This window comes from Pleurodeles waltl, chromosome 7 (assembly GCF_031143425.1).
Source record: "Pleurodeles waltl isolate 20211129_DDA chromosome 7, aPleWal1.hap1.20221129, whole genome shotgun sequence".
Classification (NCBI taxonomy): Eukaryota; Metazoa; Chordata; class Amphibia; order Caudata; family Salamandridae; genus Pleurodeles; species Pleurodeles waltl.
In genome coordinates, this window is record NC_090446.1 from 583,847,993 (window position 1) to 583,872,577 (window position 24,585).

The window sequence follows — 24,585 nt, forward strand, 5'->3', positions numbered from 1 at the left end:
TCCGCCGAGTTCTAAATCAGCCTCTCTGTCTTCAAATAATTTATTTCAAATGAATTGAAGGAGTGGCTGTGAATGTGATGAGTAAAGTTTGAGTCATGACAATAAGGGCCATATTTATACATTTTGAGGCAAACCGGCGCTGGTTTGCGTCAAAATATTTACTGCCAGGTAATGCCATTCCTACGCACCAGGCGGGAGCCTTATTTAAGGATTGACGTTTGCCGGCGCTGCGGACTGGTCAGAGTAAAAAAAAAAAAACTCAAACCAGGCAGCGCCGGTGTAGAGAAAAATGGGGGTTGTGGGTCAAAAAATGGTGCAAGTCAGGTTTGAGTAAAAAATCATGGCTCAAACCGGACTTGTGCCATTTTTTGACGCACAACCCCCATTGAAATGACTCCTGTGTTAGCAAAGACAGGAGTCATGCCCCCTTGCCCGATGGCCATGCCCAGGGGACTTCTGTCCCCTGGGCATGGCCATTGGGCAACTGTGGCATGTAGGGGGGCCCAAGTTAGGCCCCCCATGCCACTTTAAAAAAATAAAACAATTATACTTACCTCTACTTACCTGGGATGGGTCCCACCATACATGGGTGTCCTCCTGGGGTGGGCGAGGGTAGCAGGGGGTGTCCCTGGGGGCAGGGAAGGGCACCTCTGGACAGCATCCATGGTCAGAGACTATGGAAGTGAGCCCACAGGTCCCTTAACGCCTGCCCTGACCCAGGCGTTAAAAACGGCGCTCATCAGGCTGTGCGCCATTTTGCAAGGCCCACCCCCTCCTGTGCATCAAAATGACACAGGAGTATAAATAAGGCGCACAGGCCTTAAAGTCATTTTTTGGACGGGAACGCCTACCTTGCATGTCATTAACGCAAGGCGGTTTCCCGCATCCAAAAAATGACGCACACGTAGGATTTTTGACGTCCGCGGGTTCAGGCGTCATAGTATAAATATGGGGCAGGGTTTGCGCTGAATGTGCGTCAAAAAGAGTCTCCATATGTTACCACAGAATGGAGTTTAAAGAAAGTCTAGATTCTATTAAAGGCACAGATGCAAGTATTATCCCTCCATAGAAAAAAGGGAGTGGATAGGAGGGTTATTGCTGGCATTGGTGTATGAGGACAATGTGTATTATGAATATGTTTGGCTGAGATAATTTGGTTTCTTAAAGTAAGGTTGAACTTTATTTGTTTTCTGTTTCCCGTCTCAAGATAATTAGTAGTATGGCCTTTGTTAATAGTGCAGAAGTAGGATTGAAGATCAGGACTAACAATGACTATGTAGATTGAGTTTTGGTGATTTCAATGACGTTTCACAACAAAGAAAAGATGAGTAGTAGTTCCTGGAGATAACCATTATAGGCTTGTGAGTCGTCTGATTGGTTGTTGCCTTCTCTATTTTGTTTGTATTGAAAAGAAAGGTTAGTTTTTTCTTTGCTGCAGGTGAGTACTAAATATTTAAAGAAGGTTAATACTCATCCCGGTGTCTTTAATGGGATCTAGACTTTAGCGTTATCATTCTCCCTTGGATCACATCATGTGCTGAGAAAGCACTTTTGGATAGAATAGATATGTACTAGCATTGTTTTAATAGAGGATTGATTTAAGCTACCAACACTGAATTCACCGGTGAACCAGGGTAGGTACTGATGTTGCATCCTTCGGCGGGCTGGAACATGTACTGACAATACACTCATATGGATCATGCACTTTTACTCATATTCCCAGAGAAGATCAGCTTTTCAGCAGCTGCTTTGCCTCCAAAACGTCATACAGTAATGGTGAAATAATTTCATTCAGAACCAAACGGTAGTGCACTGCATGCTCATAAAATATTCGAAGAGCACATGTGGTCGAGCTCAGACACAGTAGCTTCAGTATTACAATATTCAGGTTCTGATATTCAATTCACATCAATTTCAGTAGTCAAGTGTTGTTTCCCAACGACCCACAGTCATTTGCATCACAAACTTTCATTTTTGTGTGGCCATGCCGGTCGTAGTCCCAAAGGGTATTTCGGGAATTTGGAGGTCAAATGGGAAGCTATTTTATAGCTTAATAAACTATTGGCTTGAACGAATATTCACTATTTTCCAATATGCACAGAAGCATTAAGGTCAGATGTTGATCTGAGGGATGTGGTGCATTGCAAGGGAAGAAAGACTTCCAGCGATACCCAGTGGCTGTGTGAGTAGCCCTGTATTTTGTGGGCTACACAGGGGGACAGGATCTGCCAGGCGTGCACAAATGCAGAACTTGATGGGAACCCACCATGTACACAGCAGAGACGGAGACTCCAAAGGAGACTCCAGAGTTGGGCTCTTGAAGAAAGCGAAAAGATATATTGAACTTTTAGACGTTTCTATATGTATCATTTTGAGGGGTGAAAATAATTGAGTGGGTGAGCTGGAGAGCACACTAAATTTGTAGCGTGTTTAAAAGGAAATAAATATAAGTGAAGGAAAAGACAGGACACACAAACATGATTTTAACTAAAAAGTCTACCAGGATAGAAAGGGCGCAAGCGTCACACGCATGGTCCTGTGACACACTGAACCCACCTCAGCTCAGAACAATTTCACACTAGCAACAATAAAAATGCTACATTTGTTATTTTAAAATATTCTGAAGGAAACAGATATTTTACTTACCTGGCTCTGATTCAAAATAACCTGAAGGAAATTCCAAGACAGTCGTGTTCGGCTGACTACTACAACTGAAAACCCCTGATTTTGATAGAACATTCCTCTCTGCCAGGACATTTTAAAATCAGGAGAACTCGAGCTCGCCCTTTACAGGAACTTGCACATTTTATAGGTATGCATGCCTTTTTTACTTGAGCATAACTGTCAGTAAAATTACAATCGTGTGCCACTAGTTTTTCCATTTCTGAAGTTACATTTTTAGAATTAACAGTGCTGTTTGCAGGGGAGTGTGGAGAGGACAAACATTACTGACTAGCCACGTGGAGCAGTCTCAGTTTGTGCTGGGAAGGTTTAGGGTGAATGGGACTTCATGGTCAGCTTTCTCCACATTCTGTTTTAACGATAAAGGACATAATCTTTGCTTCTACCGAGGATAAGCAAATGCACCAGGAATAGGGTTATGTGATTCTTGCAGGTTAGTTCCAATAGAACGAAGGAGTCAGCCTCTTGTGGGAGAAAATTCCAGATAGATGCAGCCAACTCGCTAATTAGTTTCACAGTCTAGGAAAATCCTTGGAGCTTATACTCAGCATTTGGCCAAACCAGCATAAACCATGATCAACTTCAAAAGTGACAGAATCACCAGGGATATGTGGCACTTGCTTGTTGCGGACTAGTTTTGATAAAGGCTTAGCAGAGGTCTTTGGCTATGACTGGGCCAAATTGCCATCTTCTTAAACACCCATATCATGCATCTACACTAAAAGGGGCATATTTACAAAACTTGTGCGCCGCTGGTGTGTCACTTTTTGTGATGCACCAGCGGCGCATAGTGTAGAGCCATATCTACAAGGCCACGCAAATCCACTTTGCGTGACTTTCCATGGCCTTGTGGATATGGTGTAAGGCAATGCAGCACAAGTAACTGCGTTACCTCACACTGCATCAGAAAGGTGTTCCATGGGCGTTGCAGTGGGGTTTCCCATGCAACACACAAGTTTTGAAGCATTCCCAGATTTACAAGAATGTGTAAACCTGGGAATACATCAAAACTGTAGGTGGAAGGAGTTCCTTCCTGCACAAAAACAATCCTGCTAACAACTCAGACACCATTACGTCATGGTGCAAGGGTGCTTGCGTTGGCACTAGGCATCAATTTGTGTGCCAGCACAGGGGGAAATGACAGACATGCACCATATGTTGTAAACAAACACAATGCTTTTCTGCTCTTAAGAAGTGTCGCAGGGGTACACAGCAGAAAGGCTTGCAGTGCTGCCCTATGCCAATTCCTTGTAAATATGCCCCTAAATGTCTGGCTTAATAATCTCAGATTTAAAATGGTCAGCCAAGGGGTGTGAAAAGAAGGGAGGCATCTACATGCTAACATTTGAAGAAGACCAAAGTACCAGTGTTAATCTGGCTATTCAACAGTAGCTATTTCATAGTAATATTCCTCCAGTCTGCCAACTCCCCAACTCTTCTCCCCATAGAATGCATAAATGTGGAATTACATTTAAAAGGATGGCAAATCATCCCTCCTGCACCCTGGGATAGGAATGCTTCTCAATGGCACATAGGTTTCAGAGCTCCCTGATATCTAACCGATTTTATGGGCAACAATAAGTTAAAGTTGTTAAAAATAAATTTGTCTTGTTTAGACTATATTATCAGGGGGCAAAGGAAAGGCTAAAGCACCAGGAATTCCTCATTATCTGACAATAACACATCACATGTGACCCAAGGCCACGATTTGTGGCATATGTTCTTAGTGTTCATCTTCCCAAACCACCAGATCCAGGAAAGGAGAATACTGACATGGTGTAGACCCACACACTAACTAACTTTGGAGTAATGTCTTCTGCCAGCAGAAAGTCTCAAATTCAACACCATTGCCTTCCCTTTCACCTCTTCCTCACCCCTCTACCTGCACAGGTCAGGCACATTCTGTTTGTGGCAGGAAAGGCACATTGAAGCCGCCAAAGACTTTTGAACAGCCTAACCCTCAAAAAGGCTCTGCTGCACTCTGTGTCCACATTCTGTGCCCGGTGGGTGCAGGTGCAGACTCCATTATTTTTTTCTTGGCAGAGCCTGGGTTCAGATTCAACATGAGTAATCCTCTCACAGGTGCAGGGAGGTCAGAAAGACTAATTCAAATAATTTTTCTAAGTCCGTGTGATGCCTGAACACTTTCTTCTCTGGCCTCTCTTCGCAAGTATCCTTTAATGCAGTTGCTGCTCTCTTCACAGTTTGAAGACTTACAAAACCTCTTCGGAGCAGAGTCTCTGTGAGACACAGGAACGATATAGAGACAGCAGATGGCCAGAAAGAAAGGAGTATCAACAGCACTGTCTTCATGAAGACTCTACTGCACCATTGGAGGCTGCAGCTTTCTTCTTGGGCCGTGGCCGAACATTCTTTGCTGGGGCCTGCTGAAAAAATATGGCAAGAGAATACACATGTTTAGTAACAAAATACAGAATGCTTGAATAAGTAGACCCCCACAGCAGAAACATTCACCTCTGCTTTAATGGTTTATTATACAAGTAACCCTGTGTACATCATTCTGTTGTGATTACCCCCACTAAGAAGACTGGCTGTGGTGGGAGATAAACAAAGGTTGTACTTAGATGGAAAGATGTTTTAGGTACCTGTTGGAGCCTGTGAAGTGTTATTCTATACAAGACATACTTGCTTGAGTGTCCGTACATTCTTTTCATACATAACGTGCCCAGCAGCCATGATATTGTTCCTTTCTTAATCTTTGCTGGACAACATGCCACAACGTAAAGTTTTGTTGCATTCCAGCCCTTCTCAATTTACAAGGAAAGGTTAGTTGCTTGCAACAAGGAGCCATGGTGTTATTGGGCTGTCTTTGAGCCTCAAAAACAAAGTGATATTCACCCCATGGAGCATTCTTAACAGTACGAGGTCCTTAAATAAACTTGTGAGGTGCAGAGCAAATGCTCAGTGGTGGGAAGCCAGTGGAGTGGTGGGGGCAGTACTTATATAATCAAATAAAAGTGAACTACTGTAATAAAAAGGCATAGGACCAATTTTGACTAGAGGAGACGGTTCCTTCAGTGTGCTAATGAGAGTAGGCACATCATGTACCATATCATTTGTAAGATTAAAGAACCATGATGTACAAGGTACTAGAAGCTCAGGGAGAGGTTATAAACTGGGCTGGGTTAAGGGTTGTAGACACGAAATAATTCTAAAAACACTGTTAAGCCTTTACATCATAAGGTATTCAATGTTTCGCCTATTTTTAGAGCATTTTTTCAGGAGACTTTAAAACTACTTGACAAAGAAGATGTAATAGAATCCATAGACTCATCTTGAAAGGCCTCGTGCGTTGATCTCAGGTCTTTAAAAAGGGCATCCTTGTTAATTGTCATCTACTATCAAAAAGTTTAGAAATCTTTGCACCTCTGGATGGTGCTTGGACTTCCTCCATCATTGACCTGAGATGGGCATACCATCAAATTGAGTTAGCAGAGAACTCTGGGTCATCGATCAATTTTATCACACCAATTAGGTGCATATCATTATGTGGCATCTGTGTTTCAGAAACTAATATTCAAACATTTTTGGGGTACATGGTGTGCACGCTCACCAGGATGGTAATACGATTTATGCTTGCGCTGAACAACCTAACTCCATTGTCAGTCATTCCTGAAAAGCACGGAATGACTGTAAAAAAGAAAAATGTAAGGGCCGGATTTCTGAAAAGTTAGCGCCGCCTTTGTGTCATTTTTTGACGCAAAAGCAGTGCAAACTTACAAAATATAATTATATTTTGTAACTTTTGCATCAAAAAATGACACAAAGGCGGCACTAACTTTTCATAAATCAGGCCCTGAGTCGTTCATGAAAAACGTTACATAAGTTCGCAGGATGATTTGGCAAATGCAACTTCTCATGCAACACAACCTAATAATGTGGGATAAGTCACATTCTATCTAGAGCCTTGTAATTATGCTTACTTTATGGAGGGTTGTGCAGAGATTGCCGAGCCATTGAAAAAGTTACTTTGCAAGGATGTGCAATTTGATTGGTTTGTTGATGTTGAGATAGAGGCTTTTTAGAATACTAAAAAAAAATTACTGTAGATACGCCTGACTTGAAATACTATCAAAAAGAGAAGTTGTGTGTGTGATAACTGTTGACCAAAGTGCCATCAGTATCAATGCTGCTTTTATAAACAGCAACGGAAAACTGCAGCCAGATGTCTCAGAGAAACAGGGGAACACTGTAGTATAATAGAGAGCAAGACTGCAGCTTGTGTTTGGACAACCAAACGTCTCAATATCTAAGTTTGGGAACATTATTTGTGTTATGCACTGATAACAAACCATTGATGTATTTAAGAGGTAAAAAAGACATGGAAAAACGTATTTTTGCCCTATTATTTTATGGAATGCAAACGTTTAATTTTATTATTCATCATACTACAGGAAAAAATAATGCCAGATACACCTTGGAAGATGACCTGTCAGAAGAGGTCAAATGTGTGGTCAGTCTTCTTGTTGGTCTTGTTGATGGTTTTATGGTATCTGTAGCATTGTTGTCAGTGAATAGTGAGTGTATCAGGGGCCAAAACGATTCTGAGTAAAGTAAAAAAATATATAATTAAGGGTCGGCCTAAAGAAGGTTGCATGTGACGATCCAAAGCTATGTCAAGGTCTTTGACAAATTCAGTGGTGTGGTAGTCCTAAGAGATGTGTTATTCCACCAATGTTTCTTCATTTTAGACTGATTATCATTACTTATGAAGGTCACCAGGAAGATGGCCACAAAGAAGAGGACGAGAGAAAATTATTGGTGAGCCTCAATGGATACATTGATGAAACTGACCGTGTATTCGTGTGAATTTGCCAGAATTTTTACAGGTGGTTGCTCGCACTCAACACACCTAAATGTTCACAAAGAGCATCGGAGATGATTGCCATTCACTTAGTGGGACCCATTCCCCTTGGAGAATGATAGTGAAAACATTTTTTAAGAGCAGGCAGTGGTCCCACAGACCACTACCTACTTTGAAAAAATTAAGAGAAATCTTTTCATTTTAATGTTTTAAACGCATCCCATTTTCCTTTAAGGAAAACAAGCTGCATTTAAAAAAACAAAAGATTGCTTTACTTAAAAGCTATCAGAGACATGGTGGTCTGCTGCCCCCAGCAGGCCACCATCATTGTGATAGTGGCCATTCCCAATTGGGGCTCAAATTGCAACCTACCGCATGAATATTAATGAGGTGGGTCAATTGCGACCCCATTGGGAATCGCTAAATGTGTCTGAGACACATTTGTACATTTCTATTTGCAAGTCTCTAATTGCAACTTGCAAAATGTCGCAATTAGAGACTTCCAAATAGAAATAGACATACATCTGGCCCAAGGTTCTTAACCCTCCTGTCTGAAATTACTAGGTTACCCATGCTTCAAAAGTAGGCTAAAGGATGACTGAGTTGGCTGCATAACTAAGGGCCAGATGTACGATGCATTTTTTTAAGTTGCAAAGGGGCCGATTCACAGAATCGGCCCGTTTGCGACTTAAAAAATGCTTTTTGGGATGTACAAAGCCCAAACTGCGATTCGGTAACTTGTTACCCAATCGCAGTTTGGGTTTTGCTATTCGGTATTAGGAAAGGGCGTGTCAAGGGCGTCCTTTCCTAATACCGAATCCAAATGGTATGTATGATTTTTTTATGACCGTGAATGCAGTCGCAAAACAATCACAGTTAGCACCAGTTTCAAACTGGTGCTAACCCATTTGCAAACAGCAAAAATATTTTTTCAGAGCAGGCAGTGGTCGTGGGACCACTGCCTGCTCTGAAAAAATGAAAAGAAAACTATTCATTTTTGATTTTGAAATGCATCTCGTTTTCCTTTAAGGAAAATGGGCAGCATTTAAAAACAAAAAACAAAAAAAAAACTGCTTTATTTAAAAGCAGTCACAGACATGGTGGTCTGCTGTCTCCAGCAGGCCACCATCTCTGTGAGGACGGCCATTCCCAAAGGGATCGCAAATTGCGACCTACGTCATGAATATTCATGAGGTAGGTCATTTGCGACCCAATTGGGATTTGCAAACAGTGTAAAGTACACTGTTGTACATCCGGTATTGCGAGTCGCAAATTGCGAGTCGCTAAGACTCGCAGTTTGCGAGTCACAATACCGGATCTTTGTACATGTGGCCCTTAATGTTCTCTATGAAATTTACTGTGAGCTGTCACACTAAAGAGGCCTTACCCTTTTTCAAATGGGTCAGGTACTCTCTCTTCCTAGATCTGCCTAAGAGAGGTCCTGAACTTCCCACCTCCCACAAACACCTCAAAATTAAGGCAGACCATATTTGCTCTATGCTGTCAGCAAGAGGGTCAGTAACTTGGTCTGTTCATGAGGTAGAGCCTGAGTTGTGCTGACCTCTGCCTTTGAAGGCTTCTTGCTGGCTTTGAGACTCTGTGTACGCTTTGGCCCTTTGTCCACATTATCTTCATCAGACTGGTCAGTCTTGGTGTCCGAAAGGCTCCCGCTGGATTTTGAAGCCAGTTCTTCAGCGGATGAGCGAACAGGAGTTGCTGCAATGAGGAAACAAAACACACTAAATTCTAGAGCATGATTGCATACAAGGAAAAAGGTGCAAGAAAAAAAATATATTTCAAAACTACCAATTGCTGCTGAAATCCATCATCTCTGAGTTAGTGTAATGTTTTTCTATATTTGGTGATTTTTGTATGTGCAGCTCTTCAGTAGAAATCTGAAGCCATCATCCGTTTTTTATCCTGGTTTCAGCAAAGAGCAGACTTTGATTTTTGGGCACTGCAGGCACGTACTGCATGTGATGTCAGCATGGTGTGCCCAAGTGGTTTGGATAGGTGTTGTGAAGATGCAGTCTGAAATCTAAAATGGCTGAATAGCGATTTGTGTCAACAGACTGTTTTTGTTATTTGTGTGTTGTGACAGTTTTGCATGAGTCCATGGGCATTATAATGAGCCCTGGTGTGGTGTTTCCTCTAAGAGGACATCTATGCTCCTCTAGGGGCAAGCAAATTGCTCTGCCACAACCTGGTCTACCCCCCCCTGTTATATCTCTTTCTTAGAGAAGTACCGCTACCCCAATGGTCGGTCTGGAGAGTGATTTCAGAGTGAAGCTGTACGGACCAACTTGGGAGTGCAGCATTCCCCTTCTATGCCCTCTTCTAAAGGAGTGTGTTCAGGCACAGAAAACTCATCAAACAAAGAAACATTTGAGGATTTACGTGTTTTGTTTCCTAGATTAGAAAACTACATATGTTCAGTTCTGAGATAAGGGTAGATCAGATCAGATCTAACCCATACACTGCAGAGATGGAGAGAATGAGGAACTGGAGGCTTTTGAGTAGGAGCACATCTTCTATGGTCTTCACAGTGGATCTTGTAGAATCGCCTGCAAATGATTTTATCATAAGCAGGAAAGGAAAACATTCCTTACCCATAACACTTGTTTTTTCTTCAAAGTCCTTGTTTTGAACAATATAATTCATGGCCGCGTTTACCATAACTTACAAAGCATCAGTACAGATACTCCGCCTCTGATTATCTGTTTTCCCCTATCGGAATTGTAGAGAGCCACCTGACCTCTACGATACAATGTTAGCATTCCACACATCCTGAGAGCCGGGCATAACCCATGGGGATAAATTAAAGGCAGTGGTCACTCTGCGATCACCTCACTATTGATGTGCGTGTGAAAGATATGATGCAGACTCACTGATTCAGGGCCTATATAGGGCATAAAGTGGGGGGTTGCACAATGGAGACTAGGATGGTGGCAGTTTGTGAGTGCTACGTATACCCCCCTGCACGCTCACCCAAGAGGCTGCCCACATCCCTGCAGCTGTGAGTCTCTCTGATACGGTGCTGAGGGCCAGCGTGGGTAAATCGGAAAGCGACCCTGCGCTCCTGGCAAGTGGGTCTAAGGCTTGGTCAATGAGGTGCAGCAAGCCGTGGCTACATACCTGGGGCCATATTTATACTTTTTGACGCAAAACTGCGCTAGCGCAGTTTTGCGTCAAAAAAATTAGCGCCGGCTAACACCATTCTGAAGCGCCATGCGGGTGCCGTATTTATTGAATGACGTTAGCCGGCGTTAGCTGCCGGCGCCATCTGGTGTGCGTTAAAAAAAACGACGTACACCAGGCAGCGCCGGCGTAGGGGGAAAATGGAGTATGGGCGTCCAAAAATAGGGCAAGTCAGGCTGAGGCAAAAAAATCACCTTAACCCGATTTGCGCCATTTTTTTACGACGCCCAACCCCCATTAACATGACTCCTGTCTTAGCAAAGACAGGAGTCATGCCCCCTTGCCCAATGGCCATGCCCAGGGGACTTATGTCCCCTGGGCATGGTCATTGGGCATAGTGGCATGTAGGGGGGCACAATTCAGGCCCCCCTATGCCACAAAAAAAAAATATATATATACTTACCTGAACTTACCTTAATGTCCCTGGGGTGGGTCCCTCCATCCTTGGGTGTCCTCCTGGGGTGGGCAAGGGTGGCATGGGGTGTCCCTGGGGGCAGGGGAGGGCACCTCTGGGCTCATTCTGAGCCCACAGGTCCCTTAACGCCTGCCCTGACCCAGGCGTTAAAATCCGGCGCAAATGCGGGTTTTTTTGCCCCTCCCACTCCCGGGTGTCATTTTTGCCCGGGAGTATAAATACCACGCACATGCCTGGGAGTCATTTTTTAAGACGGGAACGCCTACCTTGCATATCATTAACGCAAGGAAGGTGTTCACGCAAAAAAATGACGCTAACTCCATGAACTTTGGCGCTAGACGCGTCTAACGCCAAAGTATAAATATGGAGTTAGTTTTGCGTCGAATTTGCGTCGAAAAAAACGACGCAAATTCGGCGCAAACGGAGTATAAATATGCCCCCTGGTGCCTTGGGACGGAGGTGGCTGCTCCCTCTGATGTGCATTTCATGGACATACGAGCACTCTGCATGTCTGCAAAGATAAGTGGCAGCCCCAGCTACCGGTGGACACAGAACACTGCACCACATTTGTGGCATGCCTGAGAGGCAGGACAAGTCATGCCTGCAAGTGTAGGAGCCGGGGCTTGGTTCAGCTGCAGCTCCTCCGTTAGAGCGTCTCCCCCTCCCCCCACCAGCAGCAGCCATTGCATTGGGGATGGCAAGGATGAAGGGAGTGCACTGTTCACTCCCCTCAGTGCGCATGTATGTTTGGCTGGCTGTCTTGGCCGCACTGTGTTGCCGGGCTGAAGAGAGCAGGCACAAGCTCCCATTCTGCCTCGGAGCTCCCTGGCTGGGCGCTCCCAGCCATTCCTAACGCTGCTCCGAGGAGCGTCAGGACTGGCTGCAGGGCAGGCTGGGAGCCTGTGCCTCCTGTGACCAGGAAGACAGAGCTGCGGCGCGATGACGAAGCAAAAAAGGTATGTTTTTAATTTTTTTACATATAATTTAATGTGTATCTGATGAGCACCTGGCGAGCGTCAGTACTGACATAAACAAGCCCAATGAGATCAGAGCACAACTGATTCAAGTTTGCCGTCCTATAGAAGCCCATCCTGCGACAGCTAGGCATCTTCATGGACAACATCTTAATTCTGGCAAGGTTACATGAACTAGCGGACAGTCGTGCTGATGACATGCAGGTGGGGCTAGCAAGAGGAGCAGCCATGGCAAGCACAGCCCGGGAGGGGAAAGTGAAGGAGGAACAGGTGGATGCCATGCAGAGATGGTCTCTCAGGCCCTAAGCATCACCCTTGCCTACACTGCACGAGAAGGGGTGCAGCAACTATGGTTTAGTACATCGCACGCCAAATGTGTGTCCAGTACCAGGAAAGGCTTGCTCCAGATGTGGGCACATGGACAATTTCAGAAAGGTGTGCAGGAGCAGTGGGCCCAAGCGAGTGCAGATACAGAGGAAAGGTGAGAGTGACACTACACCTGTTGCACGAAGAGGATGAGACAAAACATGGGGTGGCAGCAGCTAACCTAATTTAGCACCCCGATGATGACGACAATGAAAAGCTATTCAGCATCTCTTCTTCTGGTAGGGAAGGCAGTCATAAGTGACCACCACCAATGTGTGTCATCGACATCGAGGAAAGCAAAGTCAAGGCGTTAATCGACTCCGGCACCTCAGTCATTGACTCAGCACAGTTCAGCAAGATCACACAATGCCCCAAACTAGCACCTACAAAGGCCAGAATATACATGTATGGAGCACCGTGCCGCTGCCATTAAGAGGCATTGTGGAGGTCATGATAGTGAGCAAAGGAAAGTCAACACAAGCCCGATTCCATGTGATTGAAGATGGCACGGGCACTCTCAAATTTATAAATCACATGCTAAAAACATCATGCAAGATTTTCCTCAGCTGTTCCATTGGCTGGGACAGCTAAAAGGTTTTCAAGTAAAACTTCACATCGAAGACATAGTGAGATCTATGGCTCTCCATCGTCAGAGGGTCCCATTTTACTGCGGCCGCTACAGGAGAAAGAACTGTAGCACCTAAAGCAATAAGGAGTAATCGAGAAAGTCACTGGGCTTAGCCCCTGTATCTCACCTCCGGTGAAAGCTCAGGCTATCAGACTATGAAGTATATTTACAAGCCCCTAGCACCACCCTGCATTTTTTTTATGCTAAAGCAGCGTTAAGAGGCCTTTCTCCTGTGCCGTATTTACAAAGTGGCGCAATGCATGCATTGCACCACTTTGTAAACCCTTGCGCCACATTATGCCTGCGGCAGGTATAATGCATGCAAGGGGTGCAGTCTGACGCAGGGAGGCCCAAAAAACATGGAGCAGTGAAATTTACAAGATTTCACTGCACCATTTTTTCCATCATTTTTAATGCCTGCTCAGAGCAAGCGTTGAAATGACACATCCATTTTAATCAATGGGCCTCCCTGTGCTTTGCAGCACTAGCATCAACATTTTTTACGCTAGTGCAGCAATGCCCCACAATAGCGTCAAAAATGTGACACTGTTGTCTTAACGACCACCTTGATGTACTATACTGTAAATACGGTGCAACCATGGTGTTGTTACGTGGGGCATGGGTGACGCATCAGGACTGAAGCGCCACTTTCTTGTATATATACCCCTATGTGTTGACATGAGGTTCCCAAACAAAACCATCTGTATTGATAGACACACAACTCCAATAGTCAATGATATTCTGGCAGACTTGAATAGTGCTCAATGGTTTTCAAAAATAGATCTCAATGCAGGCTATTACCAACTTGAACTTGCCCCATGAAGCCACTACATAACCGCATTCTTTATGCACATTGGTCTCCGCACTTGCAAAAGACTGCATTTTGGCATATCATCGGCAGCGGAGGTGTTCCAGAGCACCACACTTGAGACTCTCCCTGGCCTAGTCAGAGTGCTGAGCAAAACACAAACGCCGTGGGATAGCGTAATTGGATGGACGGAATGCGGAACCAATCAAACATTCACCCCCAGTCACAGATCTGGGTTTAATCCATCCATTATTTTGCTCACCATGCCACCCCAGTTTGAACCCAGCCATATGCAAATCAGTCTTGACCCTGTTCCTCATGGGAACAGTCCAGCCCGAACTGCCAGGCCAGGTTCTCCCTGGACCGGAAACAAGCATCCTGGGACCGGTTTCGGGGTTTCACCCCTCTTCAGCCAGGCTAGCTTGAATCCAGTGACACAGTGAGCCCGGGACCCACGTCTGGGCATACCCGGCGCACTTAGGGCGGCAAAAGCAAAGCAAAACGCAAACGCCGTGGGATAGCGTAATGGCTGGGTCCAAACTGGAATGGCATGGGCAGCAAAAAAACGATGGATTTAGGCCCAGATCACTGTACTGGGGGTGAATGTTTGACAATGTTCAGCATTCCGTCCATCACTTGTTGTTTTTGCTTTGTCGCCCTAAGTGGGAAGGGTATGCCCAGACGTGAGTCCCGTGCTTCCCATGCCACTGGATTCAAGCTAGCCTGGCTGATGAGGGGTGAAACCCCGAAACCGGTCCCAGGATGCTTGTTTCCAGTCCAGGGAAGACCTGGCCTAGCAGTTCGGGCTGGACTGTTCCCATGGGGAACAGGGTCAAGACTGATTTGCATATGGCTGGGTCCAAACTGGAATGGCATGGGCAGCAAAAAAACGATGGATTTAGGCCCAGATCACTGTACTGGGGGTGAATGTTTGACAATGTTCAGCATTCCGTCCATCACTTGTTGTTTTTGCTTTGTCGCCCTAAGTGGGAAGGGTATGCCCAGACGTGGGTCCCGTGCTTCCCCATGCCACTGGATTCAAGCTAGCCTGGCTGATGAGGGGTGAAACCCCGAAACTGGTCCCAGGATGCTTGTTTCCAGTCCAGGGAAGACCTGGCCTAGCAGTTCGGGCTGGACTGTTCCCATGGGGAACAGGGTCAAGACTGATTTGCATATGGCTGGGTCCAAACTGGAATGGCATGGGCAGCAAAAAAACGATGGATTTAGGCCCAGATCACTGTACTGGGGGTGAATGTTTGACAATGTTCAGCATTACATCCATCACTTGTTGTTTTTGCTTTGTCGTCCTAAGTGGGAAGGGTATGCCCAGACGTGGGTCCCGTGCTTCCCATGCCACTGGATTCAAGCTAGCCTGGCTGATGAGGGGTGAAACCCCGAAACCGGTCCCAGGATGCTTGTTTCCAGTCCAGGGAAGACCTGGCCTAGCAGTTCGGGCTGGACTGTTCCCATGGGGAACAGGGTCAAGACTGATTTGCATATGGCTGGGTCCAAACTGGAATGGCATGGGCAGCAAAAAAACGATGGATTTAGGCCCAGATCACTGTACTGGGGGTGAATGTTTGACAATGTTCAGCATTCCGTCCATCACTTGTTGTTTTTGCTTTGTCGTCCTAAGTGGGAAGGGTATGCCCAGACGTGGGTCCTGTGCTTCCCATGCCACTGGATTCAAGCAAGCCTGGCTGATGAGGGGTGAAACCCTGAAACCGGTCCCAGGATGCTTGTTTCCAGTCCAGGGAAGACCTGGCCTAGCAGTTCGGGCTGGACTGTTCCCATGGGGAACAGGGTCAAGACTGATTTGCATATGGCTGGGTCCAAACTGGAATGGCATGGGCAGCAAAAAAACAATGGATTTAGGCCCAGATCACTGTACTGGGGGTGAATGTTTGACAATGTTCAGCATTCCGTCCATCACTTGTTGTTTTTGCCTAGTCAGAGTGCTGAACATCAGAAATAAAATGTTAATGTTCTCAGACACGCTGGAAGAACAACATGTGCGGCTGCATGCAACCCTGAAGAGGCTGGCAGACTGTGGGCTGACCCTACATGAGCAGAAGTGCTCATTCTATTAAAACTGCATAGAGTTCTTTGGACACATGTTCTCCAGAGACAGACTGCAGGTAGACCCGAAAAAAGTTGAAGCTATTCGGAGCGCAGCCATCCCGCAAAACGCCTCAGAGGTCAGAAGCTTTCTTGGGATGGCCACTTACTGTGGCCATTTCATTCCAATTTTAGCCACTCTAGCAGAACCACTGAGACATCTGATGAAGAATGATGCTGCATGTGAGTGGGATGCCCATACTGACACAGAATCCCGAAGAGTGAAGGGAGAGCTACTGGCGGATGCCATCATGGCATACTTTAACCAACGGTACTAGTTGGAGCTGGTTGTGGACGCGAGCCCGGTGGGCTATTGGGGTCTAATGTACTCTAAACTCTATTGGAAAACTGTAAACTTGAAAAGTAGGTATATATTCAATGATATTTTATGGAAAAGAGCTCACAGTGTCTATAGATAGATTAGTACACTAGCAGGCAAACCATTTTAATTTTGCATCATACAAATTCATGATGTCGGACTCCCAGCTTCTTTACAAATATCCATAATTCCTCCAGTAACTGCAAATACCCAAACCATAACACACTGAAAGAAAGATGAGGAGGTTGAGAGTGTGCAATCTGAACACACACATTTGGGTTGTGCTGAGCCAATAGATCTGTAGATGTGGAAGAAGGCGATGTGGCTAAACTAATATTTCCGAATGTTTTGTGAACCAAGGTTGCCTTGTCCATTTGGATGCCACAATTACCAGAGTATTTGGTGTTTGTATATTCAACACCACAAATGGAATGAGTGGGAGAGGGGAGCATGCATAAGCAAATATTGCTGGGCAGTGTGCATTCCCTACATATAGGAGGCATGGATACCTGGAGGTCTAGTGCTGGTATTTTCTATTTTTGTAGGTGGCAAACAATTTTATTTTTTGTGTTTCAACTTGTGAAATTACTGCATCTTGAGCCCCTACTTGTGAGTGTCTTGATTGCCTCATCTTAGAAGACGTTGTCTAACCCTGGCCTATTCTTACTGTTAAATGAGATTTTGCTGTGAAAAGGCTAGTAGTCCTATTGGCTATAAAAGGGTTACCAGTTGACCCCTCATCCCAGATAATGTCTGAATGGAACTACCTAGCTGGGTACTGTAAGGTATCAAATTAATCGTGGCATGAAACCTGACTTAATGCCAAAGTCAAATTTAATGTCACTATTACAGAATTGCAACTTTTAGAAAGTTACCACTTTGCACTGAGTTTGTCCAGTAGCCTCACGTGCTCACTGGCCACCAGACAGTGTTCTGCCCGCCTGGGGAGTGGTGTGAACGACTCCCAGGCTTAGGAACAATAGCAGCCTGCTGCAGGGCGAGAAGTGTTGCCTCATACTTGCAGGAAGCCACTCATGGTGTTAGCTGAAAAGACGAGCTTCAAAGGCGAAGACGCCTTTGGTGGGCAAATGGTGATAACATTCACAAGGGGCTGTCCTTTGTTCAGGTAGTCAGGCTGGAGACAAGAACAGGGAGGAAGACCAGTGCCCAAACCGGTTTTCCAGAAAGTGTGTAGCCCCCAGGTACCCACACCTCTAGGGTGGGATACCATGCTCCTCACAGTTGAGGAAAGGTTAGACATCTTGAGAGTGTCCACAGTAGTGCATTCTGCAATTGCCAGATGTCACACATTGCAGGAAAGTAATCACTAAAAAAGAGGGGACCTGGGAATCCTTTGGCTAATGACTGTGTTGTCCCCTCAGGGTGCTTTCCTGGGATAAATATGGCAGCCCTGGAACCCTAGATTACACCAGAACTGAAACAAGGACTGAAGGACTGCCCTGCTGACCCCCCGGACCACACAGACCACAAAAAGAGAGACTGCACTGTCTTACGGACTGCACTGGCTGCACCTTAGGCTAACAAAGTTAGGACTGTGCCTATGGATCCTGGCTTGGAGAAAAGTCGACTGCCAACCCAAGACCGAAGCAGTAGCCACTTTGGATGATGATGTACCACTTTTCTTGCGCTTCCCTACCTGCAATTAATTACACCATGGTTGCGCCGTGTTTACAAAACGCTGCACCATGGCGGTCGTTAGCACAATAACGTCAACATTTTTGACATATTGTGGCGCTTTGCTGCACTAGTGTCAAAAATGTTGATGCTGGTGCAGCAAAGCACAGGGAGGGCCACTGAATATATTGGTGTCATTTTAACTCCTGCTCTGAGTAGGCGTTAAAAATGACAGAAAAATGGCCCAATGAAATGTAAATTTCACTGCACCATTTTTTTGGGCCTCCCTGTCGCAGAACACCCCTCCCCCCTTGCACACATTATGCCTGACACAGGCATAATGTGGAGCAAGGGGTAGCAAAGTGGTGCAATGCAAGCACTGCGCCACTTTGTAAATATGGAGTGGAAGAAAAGCCACCTTAGCGCTGCCTTAGTGTAAAATAATTGACACTATGGAGGCGCTAAGGTGGCACAAGGGGCTTGTAAATATGCCCCTAAATTCTGCAAACTTTTCAAAATTTTGCAAACATTAAATTGACCAATGCTTGTTTGCAGCTGAATTAAAAAGAAATACAACCTTTACCAATCTGTATCTCCTGAATCCTGCAGTGGATTCAGCTCATCTTGGACTGTAAAAATTCATTAAATTATAGTCTATTTTTATAACTTGGTGTCATTTTTTTATTTTGTGTTGTGTGGCTTTCTTAGTTTGTTGTTTGGTAGTGTTAAATGCTTTACACTAAGGGCCAGATGTAGCAAAGGGTTTTACCCATTCTGTGTCTATGGGAAAATGTGTTCGTACATATGGCCCCAAGTTCCTTTAACGCAAACCTTGCTGTTCGAATCCTTAGCTACCCAGTGTTGAGCTCAAGATTGTACAAATGAGCCAGACTGGACCCAAGACAGTTTTGCTGCACAGCCATACCATATAAAACACCCAAATCCTTACAGTAAGTATTGGATAGGTTTTGCTTATGAGTGACAAACGGCCTGATGCAGAGTTTGGCAGATGGGTTACTCCATCACAAATGTGACAGATATCCAGTCCACCTTATTACAAGTACATTGTATCCTACAGCACTTGTAATAAGACCGATGAAGTATCTGTCATGTTTGTGATAGATAAACCAACCACCAAGCTCTAAATCAGACCCAAAATCTCTCCTGGGGAATTTTCCTCTTCTTCTACAGCCATAGTTCACCCTATGCTTGAGAGCTGCCCTTTGTGTGACTGGGTGGCTGCAGAGGTTTGGTCAGGTGGAGGTGCCTCACCTGAATGCAGTTCTAACAGTGCTTCAGTACCTGATTCCATCATGTAAGAGTCCCATACAGCATACCCTGATATGTGTCTTTGTTCTTTCTCACTGGTGTTTACTTCTTCCTCTGATCTGAATATGAAAGGCACAGATGGACGGTACGGCATTGTACCCTAAATTCATGCTTTTTCTTAGGGTCTAGGCTTAGACAATTTTGGCATTTGTATGACCCTATAGCCAGTGCAATAGTGCCTTCAAAGCATATCTCTCTTTGCTTGGCTTCTCTGGCATTAGTGTTGTGTGCTGCCTAGGTGGCGGTGTATTGCTCTGTCATTCATGCTGCTCTGGTGTAATGGCTGTAATGCAGTACTTAATTTGAGCCAGTGGTTCCCGGTGCTCGGCACTGACACATAATTGTCAACACTGGCTCTTATGACAGTCTCCTACTGGTGGCGCCATTTGACTAATGCCTGCCACCCAATCCTTTCTTATAGCGTTGGGGGCTTGGACTAGTCTGAATGATCACACTTTCAGGAGTGTGATGGTCAGTAGTTATGCTGTTACTATGATTGGCAGCGCTGGCAGGAGCAAGGGCTGGTGTAAGCTGCAGTGGCCTCCTGACAAGGGCCATTCCACTTACTTTATTTTTACCAATTAAGCACTGCTGTAATGTCTCCTGTCACTGGATCTTTAAATAAGCATTTTTGTCTTGAAATGTGTACATTTTCTTCCCTCGTGGATGGAGATGAATCTTTTGATTTTTCTTGGTTTAGAGATGGTCTCAGCACCGATCTTTTTAATATGAAGTGGATTCAAGAGGTTGCGACAACTGTTTCTGTGCCTCATTAGTTTCAGGCTGATATGCCTCAACTGATAAGAATTATTTTGAAGGTAATTCCCAGTCTTGTTTACAGTTGACATTCAAGGTCTTTCTTGGCCCCAGTCGACCCCCGGTTAGGTGTTTTTCAAAGTCTAGGAGACAATGTGCCCTCAGGAAACAATGTGCCCGTGGAGTACAATCCTCTTTTTTAGGTCACCTTTCTCCTTGTGTCTCTCCTTGTCACGGTCTCTTAAGGTGTATGAGGGCCAGGAAGGAGTATATGTATCTTTAGCTGTGGACTTAGGTAGATCTTTCTTTCATTTGATGTCTCCAGGACCAGATTCTTCATATTCTAAAGTAGAATGGCATCGATCCTCTTCTTCCAGGTCAATTATCCCAGAATGGCTATATTCTTCTGTAATTTTGACATCACTCTTGAATTCCTTATATGTATCCTGGGATGACTTGCCTTGCCGCCGACCTTCCCATTGTAGTGTAGAGAGTCCATCTGTGGTCCCAACGCTGAAACGGCAAGCAGTTGCCTTCACTGTGGTCTCAAGAAATGAACAAATTACAAATCTAATGGTGAATGAACTGTGCCAGCAATACATGGCAGCTTTTGGTGAAACCTGTGGCAAAATGCCCCTTCCCTAGCCATGACACACTGTCCAAATGGTGTACATGAGTTCAACTCAACCCAGCAGAAAAAAAACATAATAAGAGGCAACGTCTATGTACTGACGCATTGTTGGTTGTGGGGACCATGACCAGGAGTCAATCTGCACTCTTGGTTTTGAAAAATAAATACTTGAACAAAAAACAAGTTGCAAAGTTTCAAACACTAGATGCCAGGATATTGCACAGCAACTTTTTTGGTGTACTCTCTGTTTGTCTTACTTCCAGCTCCCCGTGTTAGCACTAAAGTCTTCAAAATGCATATCGGGACCTCTGTAAGCCTTTACTATGTCCTATCTATTGTTCTTTCCTTTGTTGTCTTTTCTGATGAGTGTTTGTCTTAGCTAGATGATGTTGATGGGCGCAAGTTTTTCTGCCACTGTGACTGATGCACAGAAACCGGGAAAAACAAAAACTCTGGATGTTGAAGTCGACAAATGGGAAAGCTAGTTTCCAGATAAAGTACGCATTAGCAAAGCCACTGATCCTTTCTTTAATAAGCTAATGCGTGCAAACTGCATTTCTCCATCCATGTACCTTAATGTGTTGGCATACTAAAGTCAGACCTATCGAAACTGCCAGTACTGCTGAATTTCAGCGGCTGCATTGTGCCCCCATGAATATGGGAGTGTCTAACCTATAGGTGTACATTTAGAAGTGACTACCGAGTGACTTTTGAATAAAACATTAAAACAATCCCCTACAGTGAAAAATGAAGTCCAAAAGAGACCGTTTTCTGTATTAATCAAATCTCTTAGATAGAGAATTTAAAGGGTGATGATTCCATGTACTTTTCAAAAGTGAAATAGCCCGTTGTGTATTGCATTGCAAGCACATCACGTGAAGAGGAATGATACATCAAACAGCCTGAGGTGGCAAAAAAATTGTTCCTCTGGGATCAGGACTAGCCCAATGTATACCTTAAGGGACTGGTAAAAATAGATAACAAACAGCTGCTCTGTTAAACCAAACCTAAAAATTCAGCACAGACACTAAACCCAATGGCTTCTGTCATTATTATCTATGTCACGGTCAACTCCCTTGATTTGTTGTGCAGAGATTTTAACAACAATTCTTGTAAAACCACCAGATGGTAGCATTGTGCAAAGACTATAACATCAGAACAAATCCAAGCTGCAAATATCAGTTTTTAGGTCGTGCCTAGACAGCACTTGCGGTGCCGCTTAGCGACCTGTTGTATGCATTTTTGGATTTCAACTCTGCTTGGTGCTTTTGATTTGTCATTTTGCTTGTCTTTTAAAAATCTTTGCTGGCCAGAGGGTAATCTGTCTTCCTGGTCCCTCCATTTTGTAACTCAGTCACTCCCCTGGAGCAGTGCCACTTTACCTGTAGGCTTCCATGTTTCCTATTTTACTTACTGCTCAGGGAGTATTTTTTAAATCCTGAACAGCTCTTCACACATGCAATCTTGTTTTGAGTGGCCACGACCTTTTATCTTTTAGACTAGGTTCAAATGTTAGAGTCTGTCCCTGCAGGCCAGTCTACACGATAAAAGCTCATAGCCATTCAAAACATGATCGCATTTGTGAAAAGCTCCCTCATCGGTGCTTGTTTTCTTAGCTGGCTTCCTTGTGCACCCCCTTCCTGGTGTGCATGTTGTAGGGGCTCTTTTGAAAAGTCCAGCAAATTTTTGGTGGTCCCAGGGAAGAGGGTTACTTCCCAACTGGTGGAATCTGTGAGCTGGCGCAGTGCTGCTGGTGAGAGGCAGCTCCCTATGTGGCTGGAAGAATCATGTCTAGTTGCAAGCAGGCAAAGCTGCAGCACGTGCACTCTGAGGCACCGGAGTCAGCCGCTGGGGGTGAGTACGGACACAGCAGCTGGGTGCTGATGACGCAGCTTATCGTGGCTGGAGGATTTATGGATCATGTCCTCACAACTAACGAATGCACTATACATGGATTTTATGATTATTTTTATATTTAGTGTAAAGGTGTACTTTTATTGATCGCGTTTGGATTTTTTTTTTAAATAAAATGTATTAAGGAAAACATCTGAATGGTAGTGTGTTATAAGGGGAGTTAAACTGACTGCATGTTATTATTGTAAATGCGTGTGAGGAAGGTTTGGTGAATTTTTTTGTTCCGATCAGAAACAGGAGCTTCTGTCAGGGCACCCCCGTGCTCACTGCTGACCTCGGGATCCGAGTGGACATATAGGGGTGAACTCGGGACACATAGCTTCTTTTGCAAACTTAGCTCCTGAGCAGAAGTGCCCCCATAGCACCCTGATCTCCTCTGGTTTGTAATTTTTTTGTCATTGTTGATGTATTCTAGAACACCTCCCCCCTCTGTTTACCAGATTCCTTTCTCAGGTTTTGGGCACCCTCAGATCACCATCGTCCTAGAACTTCTGTGGCCTTCCTGATCTCCAGACTGCTTTGATTTAAAAATAACTAAAATAGGTCAGGCAAGCGGATGATCTGCTGATCGACTTTCCTCGGGGACCATGGGGCATTGCCGGGAATGACTTCCTCTAGAGTTCATACCAACTTGGTGAAACTTGATTAGATCTGCTAAATCTTACTTATTTACAATACTTTATCCTTTTCTTATTCGTTTTTTTTGTTTAATTTGGTTGTGATCGTTTTTTATGACCACTGTAGTTTTATTGTAATGTAGTTTGATGAAAATGGTCAATAAACCCAAAGGGGAATAATAGTAGAACATTTATGCTTCACTGAATGAACTTTTGTGACCCTCCCGCCCCTAATCCCCTCACCCCGCCTCCTTTAATCCTGGCTCAACCCATGTTTTGCCATGTGTACTCAATCTTCGGCTGCAAAACCGGTTCTAGCCCAAACCAGCAACTTACAAAGCTCGGTCTGACCATCTGTCCTGATCGAACTAGTATGTGCGCAACTAAACGTTATAACAGTGGCACTGCAACACACACACCTAACACATACAAGTGGAGCTTGAATGTGTAGTCTCGCACCAGTGAGGTAACTGGTCTCTGGGCACTACTAAGATTGATAGGACTGGAAGGGTGATGAGCTGTGCTTCCGCAATGTGTTTTCCCCCTCCTCATTTTGTGCTGTTTAATCTCTACCGTGGTCATGTGACCTATATGATAAATAAAGGTGTGGTCGAGTGTGGCATAGAGAAATGGCAGATGGACGCATGCGAGAGCCTCGCTGCATGGTGCCGAGAAACCATCACACACCGCCACGTGGAAAAAAGACCAACAAAGGGTGTTGAGCATTTATTTCTGTGTAGTGCCGGCCACCGACGGCACTACAATTTTGGCGACGAGGGGTGCCACTCCTCCCGTGCCCCGCACCCTGTGGCGGCCACTTTGACCGCAGTGCTCATGCCATGAGGGCTCGGATGCATATCCAGCACCCGGCCGCCCGCCCTGTTGCAGTGACGTCGCCCGCCAGGACCGCTCACACCCCGGTGAGTGTCTCTGTGTAGCCTGGAGGCTGGCGTTAGGCTGCCGATACGAGCCTCGATCACGTGGCTCCCGGCCTGCCTTTTGACTCCACCCACGGGGCCCAGCCATGCCCCCAAGCCTGCCAGTACAGCGCTGCAGAGCACTGTGAGCCCCACGTGAGGCCTGTCATTTCCACAGTTCACAGATTCAGCTGACTGCACCAATCAAGGAACGGAGTGCTGTTTCTCCAAGTGTGTCAGACACCCGTTTTTGTTTGTCTCCCCACTGGCCAGGGCCTGCACAGCTGCTCCTCACATTCTCCCCTGCAAGTAATGTTCCACTACTGTAAGTGATGCTCTCCAGCACTACCGCAAGCCCTCCACTCAGCAGACACGCCCACCCGCCTTTATCATGTCTGTCATTCCGCCTGTAGTACCCTTCGTAGTAGAAGGAGCCCCTTCAGCACAAGCTCC

The 24,585-nt window shown here is 45.2% G+C and overlaps 1 protein-coding gene across 1 annotated transcript in view; it reads right to left on the reverse strand.

Moving 5' to 3' along the window:
- Positions 1-1,155: 1,155 nt before the first annotated feature.
- The window catches only part of REEP2 (receptor accessory protein 2), a 106,249-nt gene continuing 82,819 nt past the window's right edge, over positions 1,156-24,585 (reverse strand). Inside the window, exons 7-8 of the mRNA XM_069244430.1 lie at positions 9,069-9,223; positions 1,156-5,069 (exon numbers count right to left, since the gene is read on the reverse strand). Coding sequence (XP_069100531.1) covers positions 4,992-5,069; positions 9,069-9,223 — 233 coding nt within the window. The 3' untranslated portion in view covers positions 1,156-4,991. The remainder of the gene's footprint in view (positions 5,070-9,068; positions 9,224-24,585) is intronic.